The sequence below is a fragment of the Mustela nivalis genome (assembly GCF_964662115.1).
Source record: "Mustela nivalis genome assembly, chromosome: 11".
NCBI lineage: Eukaryota > Metazoa > Chordata > Mammalia > Carnivora > Mustelidae > Mustela > Mustela nivalis.
The window spans coordinates 67,911,479-67,928,038 of NC_139030.1; the positions used below are offsets into that span (position 1 = coordinate 67,911,479).

At 48.9% G+C, this 16,560-nt stretch overlaps 1 protein-coding gene and 1 long non-coding RNA gene across 6 annotated transcripts in view; both read left to right on the forward strand.

The window, feature by feature from the left end:
* The first annotated feature begins 37 nt into the window (after positions 1-37).
* Positions 38-16,560, forward strand: part of THAP4 (THAP domain containing 4) — a 40,309-nt gene continuing 23,786 nt past the window's right edge. The window contains exons 1-2 of one of the 5 annotated variants that reach the window (XM_082689653.1): positions 38-526; positions 2,562-3,730. In XM_082689653.1, coding sequence (XP_082545779.1) covers positions 150-526; positions 2,562-3,730 — 1,546 coding nt within the window. In that variant the 5' untranslated portion in view covers positions 38-149. Of the gene's footprint in view, positions 527-869; positions 1,011-2,561; positions 3,731-14,335; positions 14,585-15,676; positions 16,213-16,560 lie in introns of those variants that run through there. The other 4 variants (XM_082689654.1, XM_082689657.1, XM_082689656.1 and 1 more) reach the window with 4 other exon arrangements.
* LOC309843819 lies at positions 6,733-8,324 on the forward strand. The gene is made up of 3 exons (XR_014300356.1): positions 6,733-6,858; positions 8,000-8,070; positions 8,175-8,324. It is a non-coding gene; the product is annotated as an uncharacterized lncRNA (long non-coding RNA).

The following is a 16,560-nucleotide window of genomic DNA, read 5'->3' on the forward strand; positions in this document are numbered from 1 at the left end:
CCGTTAGCTCCGGGCACCCCGACAGCGACCCGTGGGGATTGCGAAGGCAGACGCGGGCGGGCGGTGGGGCCACGGGGAGGGCACGCTAACCCTTCGTGCGCCCCGGACGCCGGCGCGGCCATCTTGCCGTACGGACGGCCCAGTGCGCCATGCCGCTGTACCGGGCCGCCGGCCCGAGCCGCCCCCGCCCACCTCCGACGCCGCGAGCTGCGGGCTGCGCCCAGCCGGGTACTGGGGAGCCCCGGCACACCGAGTCCCGGCCGGGCGGCCGGACGGCCGGGTGGCAGGGCGTGCGCCGCCATCTTGCCGTACGGGAGCCGCGGCGGCCGGCTCCCACGTCCCGCAGCCGTGTCGCCGCGCGCCCTCCCCTCGGGGCGGTCCCGCTCGCGGCGCGGCGCGGCGAGGCGAGGGCCGGAGCCTGGCGGCGGCGCGGCGGCCTGAGGCCCGAGATGGTGATCTGCTGTGCGGCCGCGAACTGTTCCAACCGGCAGGGCAAGGGGGAGAAGCGCGCCGTCTCCTTCCACAGGTAACCGGGCTCCGCCCGCCGCCGCCCGGCCCGCCGCCCGCGCGGCCCGCCGGCCACGCCCCCGCCCGGCCCGGCCCGGCTCGGCCCGGCACCGCGGGGAAACTGAGGCCGCGCAGCCCGGCCCGAGGCGGGAGGGCCTCGGTGCGCCGGGCCTGGGGGCTGGTCCCGCGAGTGAGTCAGCGCCGGGCGCTGTGTGACCTTGGCCCGGGCCGCCGTCTCTGGGCCGGGCGTCTCGGGCCACGACGGCCGGCGCCCCCACTCCGCGGCTCCCGGCGGCCCCCCGCTCCCCAGCCCCTCATCCTTCCGACCCCCGGCGCCCACCCCACGCCGACTAGGAGACCACCCGGAGGCCATCCCTCGGCCCCCCGGCGCCCACCGTACAGCCACCACCACCGCCCTCTCCCCCCAACCTCGCGGCCACCCTGCGCTCCATTGATTCGTGCTGGTACCACCAGTCTCCAGTGTGTTCTGGAGACGCTCTTGGGTCAGTTGTCCTCTTGCATTTGCTGTGACTTTTGTGCTCTTTTGATCGCGAGCGAGCCTGCCTTGATTTGTGCCATCGGGAGTGTGGCTGAGCAAACGCAGGTTGTACCTCGGGACGGACAGGCGCTCCCACGAGCTCTGCCACCGGCAGGGTCCTCGCCATCGCAGGGAGAAGTGGCCCTGCCGCGCTGCGGGGCGTCCGGGGACATCCTGCCTGGGGCAGGGCGAGGCCGGCTCCTCCGCCGCCCGCCGGACGCTTGCTGGGGCCCTCTTGGCCACTTCTTGCTCGGTCGCCAAGACAGGGAGAGGGCTCTGCTTTCTCTGTCCCGGTTCCCTTCCTGAGGGCTTCAGGAGTTAAGCCTGGAAAGCTTCCTCAAGGGCATTTCTGTTGTGGGTTACAGGGAGTTAGCTTTTGGAGACTGGACTGGCATGTTACCTGTAGCTTCATTGGAAATTCTCAGTGGTTTGTTCTCTCACACTGTTACAATCTATCGAAGGAACTGGTAATACATTGTTTTGGAGGCCAGCCACTGTGCTTTCTTGAGTTTCCTTCAGAGCCTTTGTCCGGTAAAGTTTTGATACTGCTTTCAAAAGCCAGGCAGACCGCCGCACAGAAGGCTGTCCTTGGCGTTCACAATGGTCTTTGCTGGCATGGGGCAAAGGATGTGCGAATTGGGGTCTTGGAGAAGTGGGCTCCCAGAACATTGAGGAAGTGTGGAAGGTCATGTTGCACAGAGCTTTCTGGGGAGTTAGTATCTGTCTGGGTCCTGGTTCTGGTCCACAGTGGCCACAGGTGGGTTAGAGGACCTCAGGTGAGTAGATAGCCCTCCTGACTAACCACCCCACCCCTGCATAGAGTTTCCTTCCCGTTTTTTAAAGAGATCTTGCTTTATTGAGAAGAAGTGATTACTAAGTATCCTATTCAGTACTTTCCAAGAGCTGGTTGCTTTTTCAAAAAGCAGTTTTCCTCCTGGCACTGGGACTGTAGCAAGAACGGGGGACTACAGCATTTGAGTCTGACCTCCTCTTAGCTCAGCTTCTTGAGTCATGGCTCAGGCTGGGCTCAAGCACAGAGGCTCTGGCTTCCTTGCTCCCCCTCTGCGGCCCAGGGCCAGGCCTGGCTTCTAAGCAGGGGAACCAACCACCCCTGCCTTAGCACCCAGCCTGCATCAGAGACACACCAGGAAGGTTGTTCAGCTGTGTGTTTCTAGCAGCTATTTCCAGGGCTTCCTGAAGGCTTTCCTGTTGTTGGGTGCTATCCTTTGTGACCTCTCGTACCGGGCATTGACCAAAGCCTGGGAGGGGTTACCTTCATCCTCTATCTGCCCTACCAGTTTTAAGTGCCTTAAGGGTGGGCAGTGAGCCTGTCATCTTTCTGTCTCATGCTTACTTCCAAGTAGGTGTTCCTTAAATTTTTACTAACATTTTAAATGACTGAAGTCAATACAGGATCGGGTATTTACAGAAACACTTGTTTTGCCTTTATAGTTGATAAATTTGGGAGGAGACGTGCAAATATTTTTTTCTAATTCTGTTGTCATTTTGCCTACAGGTTCCCCCTAAAGGACTCAAAACGTTTGATCCAGTGGTTAAAAGCTGTTCAGAGGGATAACTGGACCCCCACTAAGTATTCTTTCCTCTGTAGTGAACACTTCACCAAAGACAGCTTCTCCAAAAGGCTGGAGGATCAGCATCGCCTGCTCAAGCCCACGGCGGTGCCCTCCATTTTCCACCTGCCCGAGAAGAAGAGGAGCACCGGAGGTCATGGCCGCACGAGGAGAAAGGTCACCAGAAAGTCCTCAGGGGGCCTGAGGGGACACGCGAGCGGGGCAGACGGGAAAGGAGCTACAGGTTCATCATCGTCCTTAGGGGAAAACCCAATGGCCAAGCCAGGGTCCCGAAAGGCAAAGCAAGTTGCACTGCAGGGTGAGACTGCCCCCAGGGCCTCCCAGGATGCCGCCAGTCAGGAGCGCACGCGGCAGGCCCCGGAAGGAGCTCCAGGCGATGGTCTGGCCAGCGTGGCGGCGGCGGCGGGCAGTCAGGGAGAGGCAGACACGTCTGCGGTGGAGGCCAGTGGTGAGAGCACCGCCACCGCCCCTGATGGTGGTCTGGTGGATAAGAGCGGCATTTCCGTGGATGACTTTACCCCGCCAGGTTCTGGGGCCTGCAAGTTTATTGGCTCACTGCATTCTTACAGTTTCTCCTCCAAGCACACTCGAGAGAGGGCGTCTGTGCCCCGAGAGCCTGTTGACCGAAAGAGGCTGAAGAGAGACGTGGAGCCTGGCTGCAGCGGGAGCAGCTTGGGGCCCGACAAGGGCTTGGCCCAGAGCCCCCCGAGCTCATCACTCACCGCGACGCCTCAGAAGCCCTCCCAGGGCCCCTCTGCCCCCCCGACAGACGTCACTCCGAAGCCAGCAGCGGAGGCTGTCCAGAGCGAGCACAGCGACGCCAGCCCCATGTCCATCAACGAGGTCATCCTGTCAGCATCAGGCGCCTGCAAGCTCATCGACTCGCTGCACTCCTACTGCTTCTCCTCCCGACAGAACAAGAGCCAGGTGTGCTGCCTGCGGGAGCAGGTGGAGAAGAAGAACGGCGAGCTGAAGAGCTTGCGCCAGAGGGTTAGCCGCTCCGACAGCCAGGTGCGCAAGCTGCAGGAGAAGCTGGACGAGCTGCGGAGAGTGAGCTTCCCCTACCTGAGCAGCCTGCTGCCCTTCAGCCGGGGTTAGTACCAGAGCCTCGCGCGCCCACACATGGGGATGGGTTGCGGGCTGCATGGCCCATGGTTCCCGAGCACTCCTGTGTGTTGCAAGCGCCCGGCTGCCTCGGGAGGAGGCTCCGCTGGTCACTGTATTTGGTAGAGGGGGAGCCCCCGTTGCAAGCTTCCTTTGCTCCGGGGCACTTGAGGGGCATCTGGAGCCGTGAGGGTTCAGCCCGTGAGAGGGGAGGCATTCCGTGGCCACCAGGAGAGCCCCTTGCTGCGCCGTGAGAGCCCCTCGCTGCGCCGTGTCCCATGGGGACCGGCAAGGCCACTTCCACTCCATGCCTCACGCTCACCCCAGCGCTAGCCCCGTCAGTGTCCCATTGCAGAATGTAGACAGAGCCAGCTGTCAGAAGAGTGGTAGGAGGGTCTGAAAATCACGGGGAGTTTCTTTCTGTTTGTATTTTAGTGAATATACATGAAGTTACGTCATTTTGAACATTAATAATTTCCTTAAAATTTTAAGTGTCTCTTATAGTAGAATATATTCGTTCTAGAACTTAAAGTACTACAGGGGTATATGGGCGAAGAAGTGGTGAGAGTCGCCATTTCTCACCTCCCACCTTTTGGTCTTTTTTAAAGTTTCCTATGTAACTTATTTTCTGTGCTTTTTCATACATGTCATTGTACTGATACTGATGGGTTGGGTACATATCTAACCAACCCATTGTGTGTTTATTGGCTCTGTTTCAGCTCTTCTTCTTACTACTTAGTGCTTGTAAAAATTGGTTTTAAGATATTCTTTGCATTCTGAGTATAGTATCTTTTACCTGCTGTGTGTCCGTGAAGGATGTTTTCCAGCTTATGTTCGCTTCATCTGGATCACTATTTGTTTTCCCCGACAGAATGAACACTCCGGGGGTGGGGGTGGGAGGCTGTCAGTGTGACAGGATGTTCAGGACCTCCTGGACCCCTGGGCAACCACTCTTAACACAACCAAAAAAAAACGAAAAAAGAGACCCATCCTGTGCTTTTCTGTAATGCACGCTGGGGGAAGGACCCCTGCAGTGGAGGACCCCTGAGGTACTAGTCTGCTAGCATTTTAAAGCTGTTTTTATAGTTTCTCATAGCGGATACTACTTTGGTACCTTCCTCTGTTCTTGGTCAGACTTCCCCAGGTCTGACGCGGTCACAGGACTTTCCAAACAGCTAACCCTTCGCTCCATCGAGCAAGGCCGCATTGCTGTTTCCACTTCATTAATCCTCGCTTCTTTTACTTTCTGGTTTAACTCTCTTGTTCTGGCCCCTGGAGGGATGCGTTTAGCTTCTGTGTGTGCAGCTTGTGTTTCCTGATACCTGCCATCCAAGGTGTTTCGCTGCTTCCATCCCACTGGTCCCCACGAGGATTTGTCTCATGCTGCTCTCATTGCTTTTTGTTTCTGAATATTCGGTTCAGTCCTTACTCCCTTTTTTAACTGAGTGATTTAGAAGGGCTTGGAAGTTTTTCAAGTGGATGGATGGGTTGTGGAAGGGGAGCTAATTTTTGTAGGGTTTTTTTTTCCCGACAGATTCAAATATTCTATTTAAAATCGTATTCTTTTTTAAGTTTCAGCATAATTAGCATGCAGTGTTGTATTAGTTTCAGGTGTACAATAGAGTGATTCAACAACCGGAGACTAGACTCCGAGCTCATCAAGATAAGTGTGTTCTAATCCCCTCACCTGTTTCACCTGTGGCCCCCTCCCTTTTTTGTGATTACTTGTAAACTTTATTGCTTTAAGGCCCAGTGATTTGGTCACATAAAGGTAGCTGCTTTGGGGGCTCACTCTTGGGATTTTGTGCTGGTTGAGACTCAGATTGTTTTTGTGACTGTTCATTGTGGTTTGAGTAGAAATGTATCAGCCCCAGTAGTTGGTCATGTTGTTTTCTGTGCCTCTGAGCCTGGGTCCAGCTTGCACGTCCACAGATCTGTGCCGTGACTTCCTGAGTCCCTTGGTCCCTGCCAGAGAGCATGGAGTCTGCTGGCCAGCTCCCTGCCCTGCAATATATGCCCAGGTGTTCCTGACCATTATTAGCATGGAGCACCCCTTTTTTGTCCCCATTGAAGTGTTACTTCTTTATGTCCTTATTTTCCGAACTCCTTTATGGCCCTTTATTTGTTAGCTGTATTTTAACTTGGTCTGCGGGTCTGTGTTTTTTATAGAGCCTTTGAATCCATTTACCTGGGATTATTGATTATTTGGAATCTGTGCCTATGGTTTTACTTTTTTAATTTGTTAGGTTTTTCTCGTCTCCTTTTCTGCTCTTCTAGTGGGTGTCTTGTCAGGTTTTACTAAGGATCACTGAGGCTCATCTCTGTAACCATTGGAGCTGACCCTGACCAGCTGCTGTGCTCCCTCCCCCCACCCCCTCCCCTGCACTCTGCTGGCTGGGACTGTGTGTGATCTTGGTTCCCCAGTTCCAGCTTCCCCATATCAGCTGGAATGAGATGTAAGGACCCATCTGATTGTTACTTAGCTCATCACCATTTATTGTATCCAAATGTTTCTTCTTCTCGGGGAGTATCTAATGGTATTTTTGGAACTCCTAGCACAGTAAAACTTTGAGAGGATTGAGTTTGAGATGCTCCTTAGTTGCTGATGCCCCAGGCCCACACCTGTCCTTTTAAAGTTTCGTTGTGTTTGCGGTGTCAGGATGAGGTTGGGCATTTAAAGCCATGGACAGAATGAGGTTTTCTGGAGAAGCTATAGCTGGAGACGGGGCCAGAGCCCAGCTTAGGAGCAGGACATATTTGTGGAGGGGTGGCGGGAGAGGGCTTAGGAGGAGAGAGTGAAAGAGGGAATGTGGGGTCATGGCAGCCTGGAGAGGAGATGAGGGCTGCTCAGCGGGGTTGGATCCAGCCCTGATCAGAAGGAGAAAAGAGGGCTGGCCTCAACCACATGGGGTCACTGGTGATCACTTTCTAGTTGGAGCAGTGGGAATCCTGCCCGGTCCAGGGCTGGTGAAGGCGGGGCAGGGGTGAGGCACTTTGGTGAAGAGGTTTAGCCAGGAAGGATTGGACCCTGTACAGTAACCGAAGGGGAACAAGAGGAACATGCCTCCAGGGGCAAGTTTTATCTGCGAGGTGGAGATGAGCAAGCAGCTGTGCTTGGTGGGTAGGATGGAGAGGTGGAGTCCTGAGAGCCAAAAGGAGTGTGCTGGGGCCCCCAAAGTTGCCTGGGGAGGAGGTTGGTGGACTGGGTGTACCTGCACCTCTGCCCCAATGCTCCTTGGAGGGTGGGGCTGGTCGCTGGGGGTGGGGGTACAAGATGCAAGAGGTGTTGGGGAATGGCAGTGTGAGGGGTGAGGAGGGTGAGCTGCTTCCTGAGCATGGCCTCTGGGGGCTGTCTGGACTCCTGACCCAAAGTGTCTTCTGTCTTAGTGGTGCCCAGTGCTATCATGAATTTGTGGTCAGTGAAGGAAACTTTTTGGGATTTTTTGTCAAAGGAGCCGTCCACGTGTTTATTCAGCCCTTTATTTGTAGCTGATCCTTTGTCTTTGGACAGATTCTGTGCAACAGGGCAGCTTGGCTGGGGCCTGCAGGTTCTAGGTAGAGAGGTTTGCCCTCCAGAAAGCTGGTGCTGACTGGCCTTCTTCTCACAGGGTGTTGCAGGGAGGTGTCCACCCCTCCTGCCTCGGTTTCTGTCCAAGCTGCCTGACCACCTGTGCTGGCCCACCTGGTAGCCCAGAGGTTCACTTCCTGCACGTTGGGACCCAACCCTGATACGTGGCTGTGACTGAAGTCCTTCGTGCAGGTCAAAGTGCACTGTCTTGTGCTTGGACTGTGATACAAGGGGAACTTCAGTACCCTCACGGATCTACCGTCACCCTAAAAATCCCTGTGCTCCCTTCTAAGCCCTGGCACCACTGGTCTTTCTAGTGTTTCTGTTGTTTTGCCTTTTCCAGAATGTCCTATAGGTGGAATACGTGGCCTGTATGGACCCTGTGGGGTGGACAGACAGCTTTTTCAGATTGTCTGCTTCCACTTGAGCAATGTGTGTATATTTAAGTTTCCTGTCTTTTTGTGCCTCGATGGCTCTTTGTTTTATCCTTTTTTTTTTTTTTACTTTGAGTTAGAATATACAGAACATAAAGAATTTACCATCGTAAATTGCCATTTTTTAGTGTCAAGCTCCGAGGTATTAAGTACATATAGATGGTTGTGCAGCTGTCGCCACTGTCCATCCTGTAACTGCGGTCAGTCTGAAACTTGATACCTGTAAAGCGGTGACTGTCCTCTCCCTTCCCTGCAGCCCTCGGCATTACCATTCTGCTTTCTTTGCTTGATCCTGACGACTCTGAGTGGCGACTCTGAGTGGCTCGTGTAAGAGGAACCATCCTTGTATTTGTCCTTTTGTCACTGGCTTATTGCGCTTAGCATAATGTCCTTACATTGTGGCGTGTTATAGAATCTGCTTCCTTTTTAAGGCTCAATCTGCGTATTCCTTCAAGTGAACAGACCACATCATGCTCATTCACTCATCTCGCGCCAGATGTGGGCTGCCTCCGCATCTTTGCCATCATGAGCGGTGCTGCTGTGAGCAGACCTCTTCCAGACCTTACTGTCTGTGGTTCTGAGTAAGTACCCAGAAGTGGACTTGCCGGATCCTGTGGTGATTCTGTTTAATTCCTTTGAGAACCCCATGCTATTTTCCATGCCGACTGCACCGTCTTAACGTTCCCCCAGCAGAGCACAGGCTCCATCTGCGTCCTCACTGACAATAGCTGTTTTCTGTCCGCTTGATCCCAGCCATTCTTGTGGGTGTGACACACTGTCTCACTGCAGTTCTGGTGAGCGTGTCCCTAATTATTGGTGATGGTGAACATCTTCTCATGCATTGTTGGCTATTTGTGTGTCGTTGGAGAAAAGTCTCAATTGTCCATTTATGAGTTGGGTTCTTCCTGTACCCGTTGCTGAGTTTTAGGACTTCTCTCTCTGCGGCAAACATCAATCTCTGATCAGAAATAGAATTTGTAAATATCTCTCCCGTTCTCTGGGGTACCGTTTTATTCTGTGGGTAGTACCTTTTGATGTACAAATTTTTAAAATTTTCATGAAGTCGAGTTTGTCTGTTTTTTTCTTGTATTCCCTGTGCCCTTAGTGTGGTGCCTGAGGAATCATTGCCAAGTCTGTGGCTGTGAAGTTTTTGTGCTGTTTTCTTGTAAGAGCTTTATTGTTCTAGGTCTTAGTGAAGTTCTTGATCTGTTTTGAGTAAATGTTTATACATGGTGTTACATAGGATCCCCAGTTATCCCAGCACCATGTGTTGAAAACGTTATTCTTTCTCTGTTAAATGGTCATGGCTCCGTTGTCAAAAATCAGTTGACCATACATATTCAAGGGTTTATTTCCAGTTCTCTGTATTCTGTTCCATTGTTTCGTATGTCTGTCTTTATGCTGACACCACACTTTTTACTACCGTAGCTTTTGTAGTGAGCTGTGAAATCCGGAAGTAGGAGTGTTCTAGTTTTGTTCTTCGGGAACGTTTTAGCTGTTCTGGGGCCCTTTAGGTTCCTTGTGAATCTTACAATGGATTTTTCTATTTCTACAAACAACGTTATTGGGATTTTGATAGAGATTGCATCGAATCCATACATTGCTTTGCTTAGTAGCAACCCTTGAACAATGTCAAGTTTCTATAAACCTAGAATGTGTTTCCACTTACTTATATTAATGTTGGTGTCTAGTTCCAGCACTATTTGTTGAGAAGACTAACTTTTTCTCCATCAAGTTGCCTTTGCTCCCTGGTCAAAAATGAGGTGCATGAATTAGTGTGGCTCTCCTTCTGGCTCTCCATTGTGCTGATCTCTGTAGCTCCTGTTTCGTCAGGATCATGCTGTCTTGGTTAGTGTAGCTTGTAGCTTTTGGTAAGTCTTGAAATATACGGGATTGTGAGTTTTCCAACTTTATTCTTTTTCATGAGTGTTGTGTTGGCTGTCCTGGGTCTTCTGGCTCTCCATATAAACTTGGGAATCAGCTGGTTGATTTCCAGGAAATGGCCTGCTGGGATTTTGAAGTTGGGATTGTGTTGACTCTATAAACCAACGAGGGAAGAACTGACATCTTAACAGTGTTGAGCCTTTGGTGCATCAACGTGGACTACACGTCCATTTATTTTGATCTTTTATTTTCATCAGAGTTTCATATTCCAGTTGTTTCTTGCAGGTGTGTGAGAGAACAACTATATGTTAACCTTGTATTCTGCAGCCTTGCTGCCATTGCTCATTAATTCCAGGAGCTTTTTCTTCTACGTTGATAGTCATGTCATCTGGATACAAAGATGGTTTTATTTTTTCTGTTCCAACCTGTAACCTTTTATTTCCTTTTTTATTATATCAAGTAGGATTTTTTCAGCACATTGTGGACTATGAGTGGTGCTGATCTTAGCAGGAGAGCTTTTGAGTTTCTCACCATTGAGTATGATGTTAGCTGTAAGGCTTTATTGATGATACTCTTTATTAGGAAGTTCCCTTTTATTCCTAGTTTATCAAGAGTTTTTATCAAGAATGGGTACTGGATTTTGTCGAACAGTCTGTCTGCATCTACTGATGTCATTATGTGGTTTACCTTCTAGCCTTTTGGTGTGAAGAGTTACATTAATGGATTATAGAGTGCTGAACCAGCTTCGCACACCTGGAATAAACCCCGCAGTCATGGTGTATAATTCACTTTCTTACATTTTTGGACTCAATTTGCTGAATGCTTGTTAAGGATTTTTACATCTGTGTTCATAAGAGATATTTGTAGCTTCCTTTCCTATAATGTCTTTGTCTGGTTTTGGTGTTACAATACTGTGCATCTCATAGAATGAGTTAGGAAATATTCCCTCTGCTTCTACCTTCTATAAGAGATTGTAGAGAATTGTAGAACTTCTTCCTTAATTCTTTGGTATAGTTCATTGATAAACCCATCTAGACCTGGTGCTTTTTGTTTTGGAAGATTATTTATTTAATTTCTTTGAGGGATATAGGCCAATTCAGATTATTAGTTCTATGTGAGTTTTGGTAGTATATATCTTTCAAGGAATTGGTCCATTTCACCTAAGTTATCAAATATGTGGGCATAGAGTTGTTCGTATTCCCCTCTGACTGACCCTCTAATGTCCACAAGATTTGTAGTGATGGCCCTTTTTTATTTATAGTATTGGTATTTTCTGTCCTGTTTCTCTATTCTTAGTTAACAGGACTTGACGTTTATCAATGTTACTGATCTTTTAAAAAAATCTTTGATGTTCACTTTACTGTTTGTCTTTGTTTTCAGTTTTATTGGTTCCTATTCTAATTTTTTTTTTTTTTTTTTTCTGCTTGCTTTCAACTTAATTGCTCTTCTCTTCCCACTTTCCTAAGGTGGAAACTTAGATTGTTGATTTTAGATATTTTTTCTAGTATACTCATTCAGTGCTGTAAATTTTCCTCTAAACATTGCTTTTACTACACCCTACAAAATTTGATAAGGTATATTTTTAATTCTGTTTAGTTCAAATAATTTTTTATTTCTCAACCCACCTATTATTTAGAAGTATCTCATTTAATCTACAAATGTTTGGTGATTTTTTTACTACCTTGCTGTTACTTTCTTCCAATTTAATTCTTTTGTGGTCCCAGATAGACTTTGCTTGGTTTCTAATCTGTTAAATTTGTGAAGATATGTTTTATGGTTGTGGTGAATGTTCCATGTGAGCTTGAGAAGAACATGTGTCTACTGTTGGATGAAGTAGTTGTTAGGATTCTCCAGACAAACAGAACCAGTAGGATGGAGGATGTAGATGTAGCTAGATAGATATGTTTATGTAGGTATCTGTGTCTCTCTATATACACACACATAGAGGATAGGAGATTTACTATAGGAACTGGCCCCCATGATTATGAATGGCAGGATGGGGACTGCCAGAAAAGCTGGGGGCATAATTTAGTCCCTCTTGAAAGGCCTGAGCATTGTCGGGGGGAGTGGATGGGGTATAAGTCTCCATCTGAGTCTGACTGAGTCTGAAGATGGGAGCGCTGATGTCCTAGGACTGAGAAGAACCCCGGCTCAACCAGAGAGCAAATTCACCCTTCCTCTGCCCTTTTGTTCTATTCCAGCCTTCCCTTCGGTGCCCACCCGCATAGGGGAGGGCCTTTTCTCTAATCCATTCACCAATTCACATGCTTCTGGAAACTCCCTCACAGATGCACCCAGGAGTAATGTTTTACCAGCTCTGAGTGCCTCTCTTAGCCCCTTCAAACGGACACAGAAGTTACCTATCACAACAGCTCATAGACCAGTGATGGATGATACGGTTGAGTTCAAGTCCTTCCTGATTTTCTGCTGCTGGATCTGCCAGTTCCTGACAGAGGAGCATTGAAGTTTCCAGCCCTACAGTGGATTTGTCTGTTCTTGTTACAGTTCTGTCAGTCTTTGTCTCTCGTATGCAGGCATCACGGACCCTCGTCTTCTTGGAGCATTAACACCTTGGTTATTAATTACATTACGATCCTTGTTACTACTGATAATCTTTCTTGTCTCAATGTTTGCTTTGTCTGAAGTTAATACAGCTCGTCTAGCTCTCTCTTGATTTGTGCTAGTAGGACAGATATTTCTCTGTCTCTGTGCTTTTGATCTATGTCTTTATATTTGAAGTGTGTTTCTTCTAGATGATATATAGTTGGTCTTTTTCTTCAGTCTACTCTGACAGTCTCCATCTTTTCACTGGTGTACTTGGACCACTCACATTAAAGTGGTTCCTGCTTCAGCTTGGACTAGTACCTATCCTGTCCATAACAACTTCCTGTTGGCTTCTTCTGTGTCTCTGCCCTCCTTCTCTGGTTTTGACTGAGCGTTGCGCGTGAGGTCCCCCTTCCTTAGCAGGTAGGCTTTACTTCTTGCGGGAACTTTGTTCATGGGTACCGTGGAGTCATTTGCAGCTTCTCCAGGTCCACGCCAGTTTCTCTCTCTCATCCCTCCTCAAATTGATGTCATTAATTTGCTTTGTCCATGTGCTGTAATCACACTATCATTAATCTGAACAAACATTTATCTGCTGGGTCAGTTAAGAGTAAGAGGGGGGCACCTGCCAGGTGCAGCTGGTTGGGTGTTGCGACTCAGTTTCAGCTCAGGTCGTGGTTTCAGGGTCCTGGGATCGAGGCCTGCCTTGGGTTCCACTTGGGGCAAAGTCTGCTTCAGACTCTGTTCCCCTGTTCCCGCCCCTGCTCTCCCCTCCCAAATAAATAAATAAATCCTTTTTAAAAAGAAGAAGAAAGAGGAAGAATTTTATTTCACTTTCACATATTCCTTCTCCAGCACTCTCTCCTGTCTGCAGATTCAGGTTTCTGTCCTACGTCCTCCTCCCTGAAGAACCTCTAATAATTCTTACAGGGCATGTAATTCCCTCTGTTTTTGTTTTAAAAAGTCTTCAGTTCTTTACTTTTGAAGGGCAGTTTATTTTCTTCTCTCTTTTTAATTTTTGTTCTTAAAATCTTTTAAAAAAATTTGTTAAATTATTTATTTATTTGACAGAGAGGCAGGCAGAGAGAGAGAGAAGCGGATTCCCTCCTGAGCAGAGAGCCCGAAGCGGGGCTCGATCCCAGGACCCTGGGACCATGACCTGAGCCGAAGGCAGAGGCTTAACCCACTGAGCCACCCAGGCGCCCCTTGTTTCTAATTTAAAGTTCCTTTTTAATTCCACTCAGTTAGCTTATGTGTTTGAAGGGCTGTCTCACTGGATATAGAATTCTACTCCTGTTTGCTTACATGACCCACCCACTGTGATTCTTACCCATTTTGTTCTATGGGTGAGAATTGTTTCCTCTGGCTTCTTTCAAGACTCTCCATCTTTGGTTTTGGACAGTTTGAATATGAAAGGTTAGACATGACCCAACTGCCAAACAGGCCAACCTGATACCTCAAGGGAAAGGCCTATTTAGCTTTTTTTTTTTTGGTAGGTGTAGGTTTTTTGGTATTTACTGTGCTTGGTGTTGTCTGGGCTTCCTGAATCTGTGGTTGGCTGTCTGACATTAATTCTGAAAACTTCTTGCTGTTACTTCACACATCTACTTTATTTCTGTTGTGTCCATTCCCTATACATATCCCTTTTGTAATTGTCCCCCAGTCCTCCCGTATTCTGTGTGTGCTGCTCCTGGCATCTCAGTGGGGGAGTTTCTGCTGAATATCCTCAGGTTCACCGGCTCTGTCTTTGACCTCATGCACCCCAAGCTTCACTTCTGTTGCTGCAGCTCTGGGTGTGCAGCCTTTCCTTTGGCTTCTTCCTTGGCCTCCTCTCCTCCTACCGAGCCCCTCTGTTCATGTGTGTTGTGTGCTTTTTCCATTAGAACCCTTAGATGAATCAGTTTAAGTTCCAGGTCTGAGGATTTTAGAACCACTGCCTCATCTGTGTCAAGGTTCTGATGTTGTCTGTTCGGGTTGCGTTTTTTTCCTTGCCTTTTAGCATGGCTTGTAGTTTTTTTGAAAGGTGGACGTGGTGTAACAGGTAATAGAAGCTGAGCTAAACAGGCCTTTCGCTTGCGGTATCAGGTTGGCCTGCCTGGCAGTTGGGTCGTGTCTAACCTCTAATGCAATCTAGGTGGCTTCAGATTTCTCTTAAGCCTTTACTGCTTGTCTCAGGACTCCTTCCCAGCAAGCGCACCTGGAGCTTTTTCTGCTCTGATCTTCTTTTATCTGCGGGAGCCCTGAGGAGTGGTGTGGGGGAAGGGGACGCTCTGCAGTATCAGTGTTGAGGTTCATCCTTGTGTGGCCTGTGTTTCTGGGCTGTGACCTTCACAAGTCTTTGGGGAGTGAGAAGGGAAGGCTGGAGGGGCTAGTGGGGAAAGTCCTGCCCCCAGTTGAAGTAAATAAAGGTCAGGTAAGATCATCTTCCATGTGGAACCTCCTTTCCTCTTGGAGAATGCTCTGACTTTAGTTCAGAACTGTTCCTTCCCCTCCCACTGCAGAGACAAGGGATTTTCTTCTTGGTTTTTTTTCTTTTTTTAAGATTTTATTTATTTATTTACAGAGACACAGCGAGAGAGGGAATATAGGCAGGGGGAGTGGGCAGAGGGAGAAGGAGGGTTCCCACTGAGCAGAGAGACCAATGCAGGGCTCAATCCCAGGACCCTGGGATCATGACCCGAGCCAAAGGCAAATGGTTAACGACTGAGCCACCCAGTGCCCCTTTTTCTTGCCTTCTCATGGTGAGAACTGGTTAGGTTCCTGGAAGTCAGACCCCTGGAAGCGGGGGGCCTCCAGGAAAGTATCTGTCATGCTTGTCCACCTGTGCTCAGCTCCAGCCTCCTGCCCGGTTGCCATCTGTGGTCTCTATCAGCTTGCATCCGCTCCCGGGGAGCACGTCCTCCAAGTTCTGGGAGACCTGGGACTCATTTCTCTAATGGGTCCAAGCAAAGTCACTGATTTTCAGTTTGTTCTTTGTTTTTCCTTTTGTAAGGACAGGAGTTATGGCTTCTAAGCTCTTTACAGTTCAGAGTTAAACCTTGAAGCCCCTGCCCCTGTTATAAATCTGGTTATTATTAATGTGTAGGAAAGCTGCCAATTTTAATAACTAATCATTCTATCAAAATCACTTTCTAATAGTTTTTCAGTGGAGACCTTTGAGTTAAGTAGGTAATCAGCCATAATTTTTGCAAATTAAAATTATTGGGTCTCCTGTCTTTTGTGTTTTATAGAAACATGGTCTACTTCCAGTCATTTCTTTTTTTCTCTGTGTGCACACACTCCTCCCATTTCATGGAAAATAAAGTGAGGGTCTTGCTCTCATTTCAGAACAGCCTCCCCCGGTGTGCCAGGCAAGTGGGAAATAAACAGGTCACCCATGCAAGGACAGTGTCTGCTTGGCCTGGGCGCTCTCTGTGTTATGTCGGAAACTGTTGTCACTAACACAGCGATGTGACAGTGGGAGGTGCCGGGAAGCAGTCTGTCCCAGTGAATGTGTTTGCTCCCTTCCTGTCGTTGGGATCCTGGACCTGCCTGCTGGCACCTTTGCCAGGAGACAGAGAGGTCTCCAAGCATTCGCTCTTAAAGCCAAGATAAGTGGGCCACCAGCCCCCTGGGAGACAGACAGAGGGGACACATCAGGAGTTTCCAGAGGGACTGTTCCAGAAACAGCTTTTGCTACGTGCCTGGTTCTGCCTGCTTCCCCATGACACAGATCAGCTTCCTTTGTGTTCCCCAGGGGAAGCAGCAGAGAGCGGAAGACCTGCTCCTCACTCCCTGCCTGTCCCACCATGGTCTGATCTGACTAGATCTGCTCCCACATCCCAGGGTCAGTCCCCTCCAGGTCCCTGGTCTCCCATGGGTTTCTGAGGAGCCATGTCCTAAGGTAGAACTACAGTTCCCAGAATGCCGTCTTCACTTTGGCATTCACTTCCTGCCAAGCTGCTAACAGCCAGGTGCAGACGTTTTCCGTCAATTGGCAGAAAACAACCTTGAAGAACCTTGACCGTGTCTGGAGTTCAGAAAACTCACCATCACTGATGGGTAAGCCTGCTTTCGCTGTCTTAGGCCAAAAAATGAAAATTTAATTTTCTTGGAAAATTTAAATTCTTGTTTTTGCATTTTGGTTGAGATGTTAATAAAAGCAAAAAGCAGTAAGAAAAAAATGCATATAAAAGTGTCCGGTTTACTTGAAGAGGTTAAAAGTGGCAAATAGGCTTAAATCCCTTATTTTTTATGTTTTTTATTTGTTTTACTTTTATTTTTCTAGTGAAGTATGATTTACGTGGAGAAAAATACACAAGTCCTAAGGATTTAGTTGGATGAATTTTGAGATACACTGTAGGCTCTTGGAAGCAGACATGTGGGTCTCAGAATTACTTGTCGGTTCTC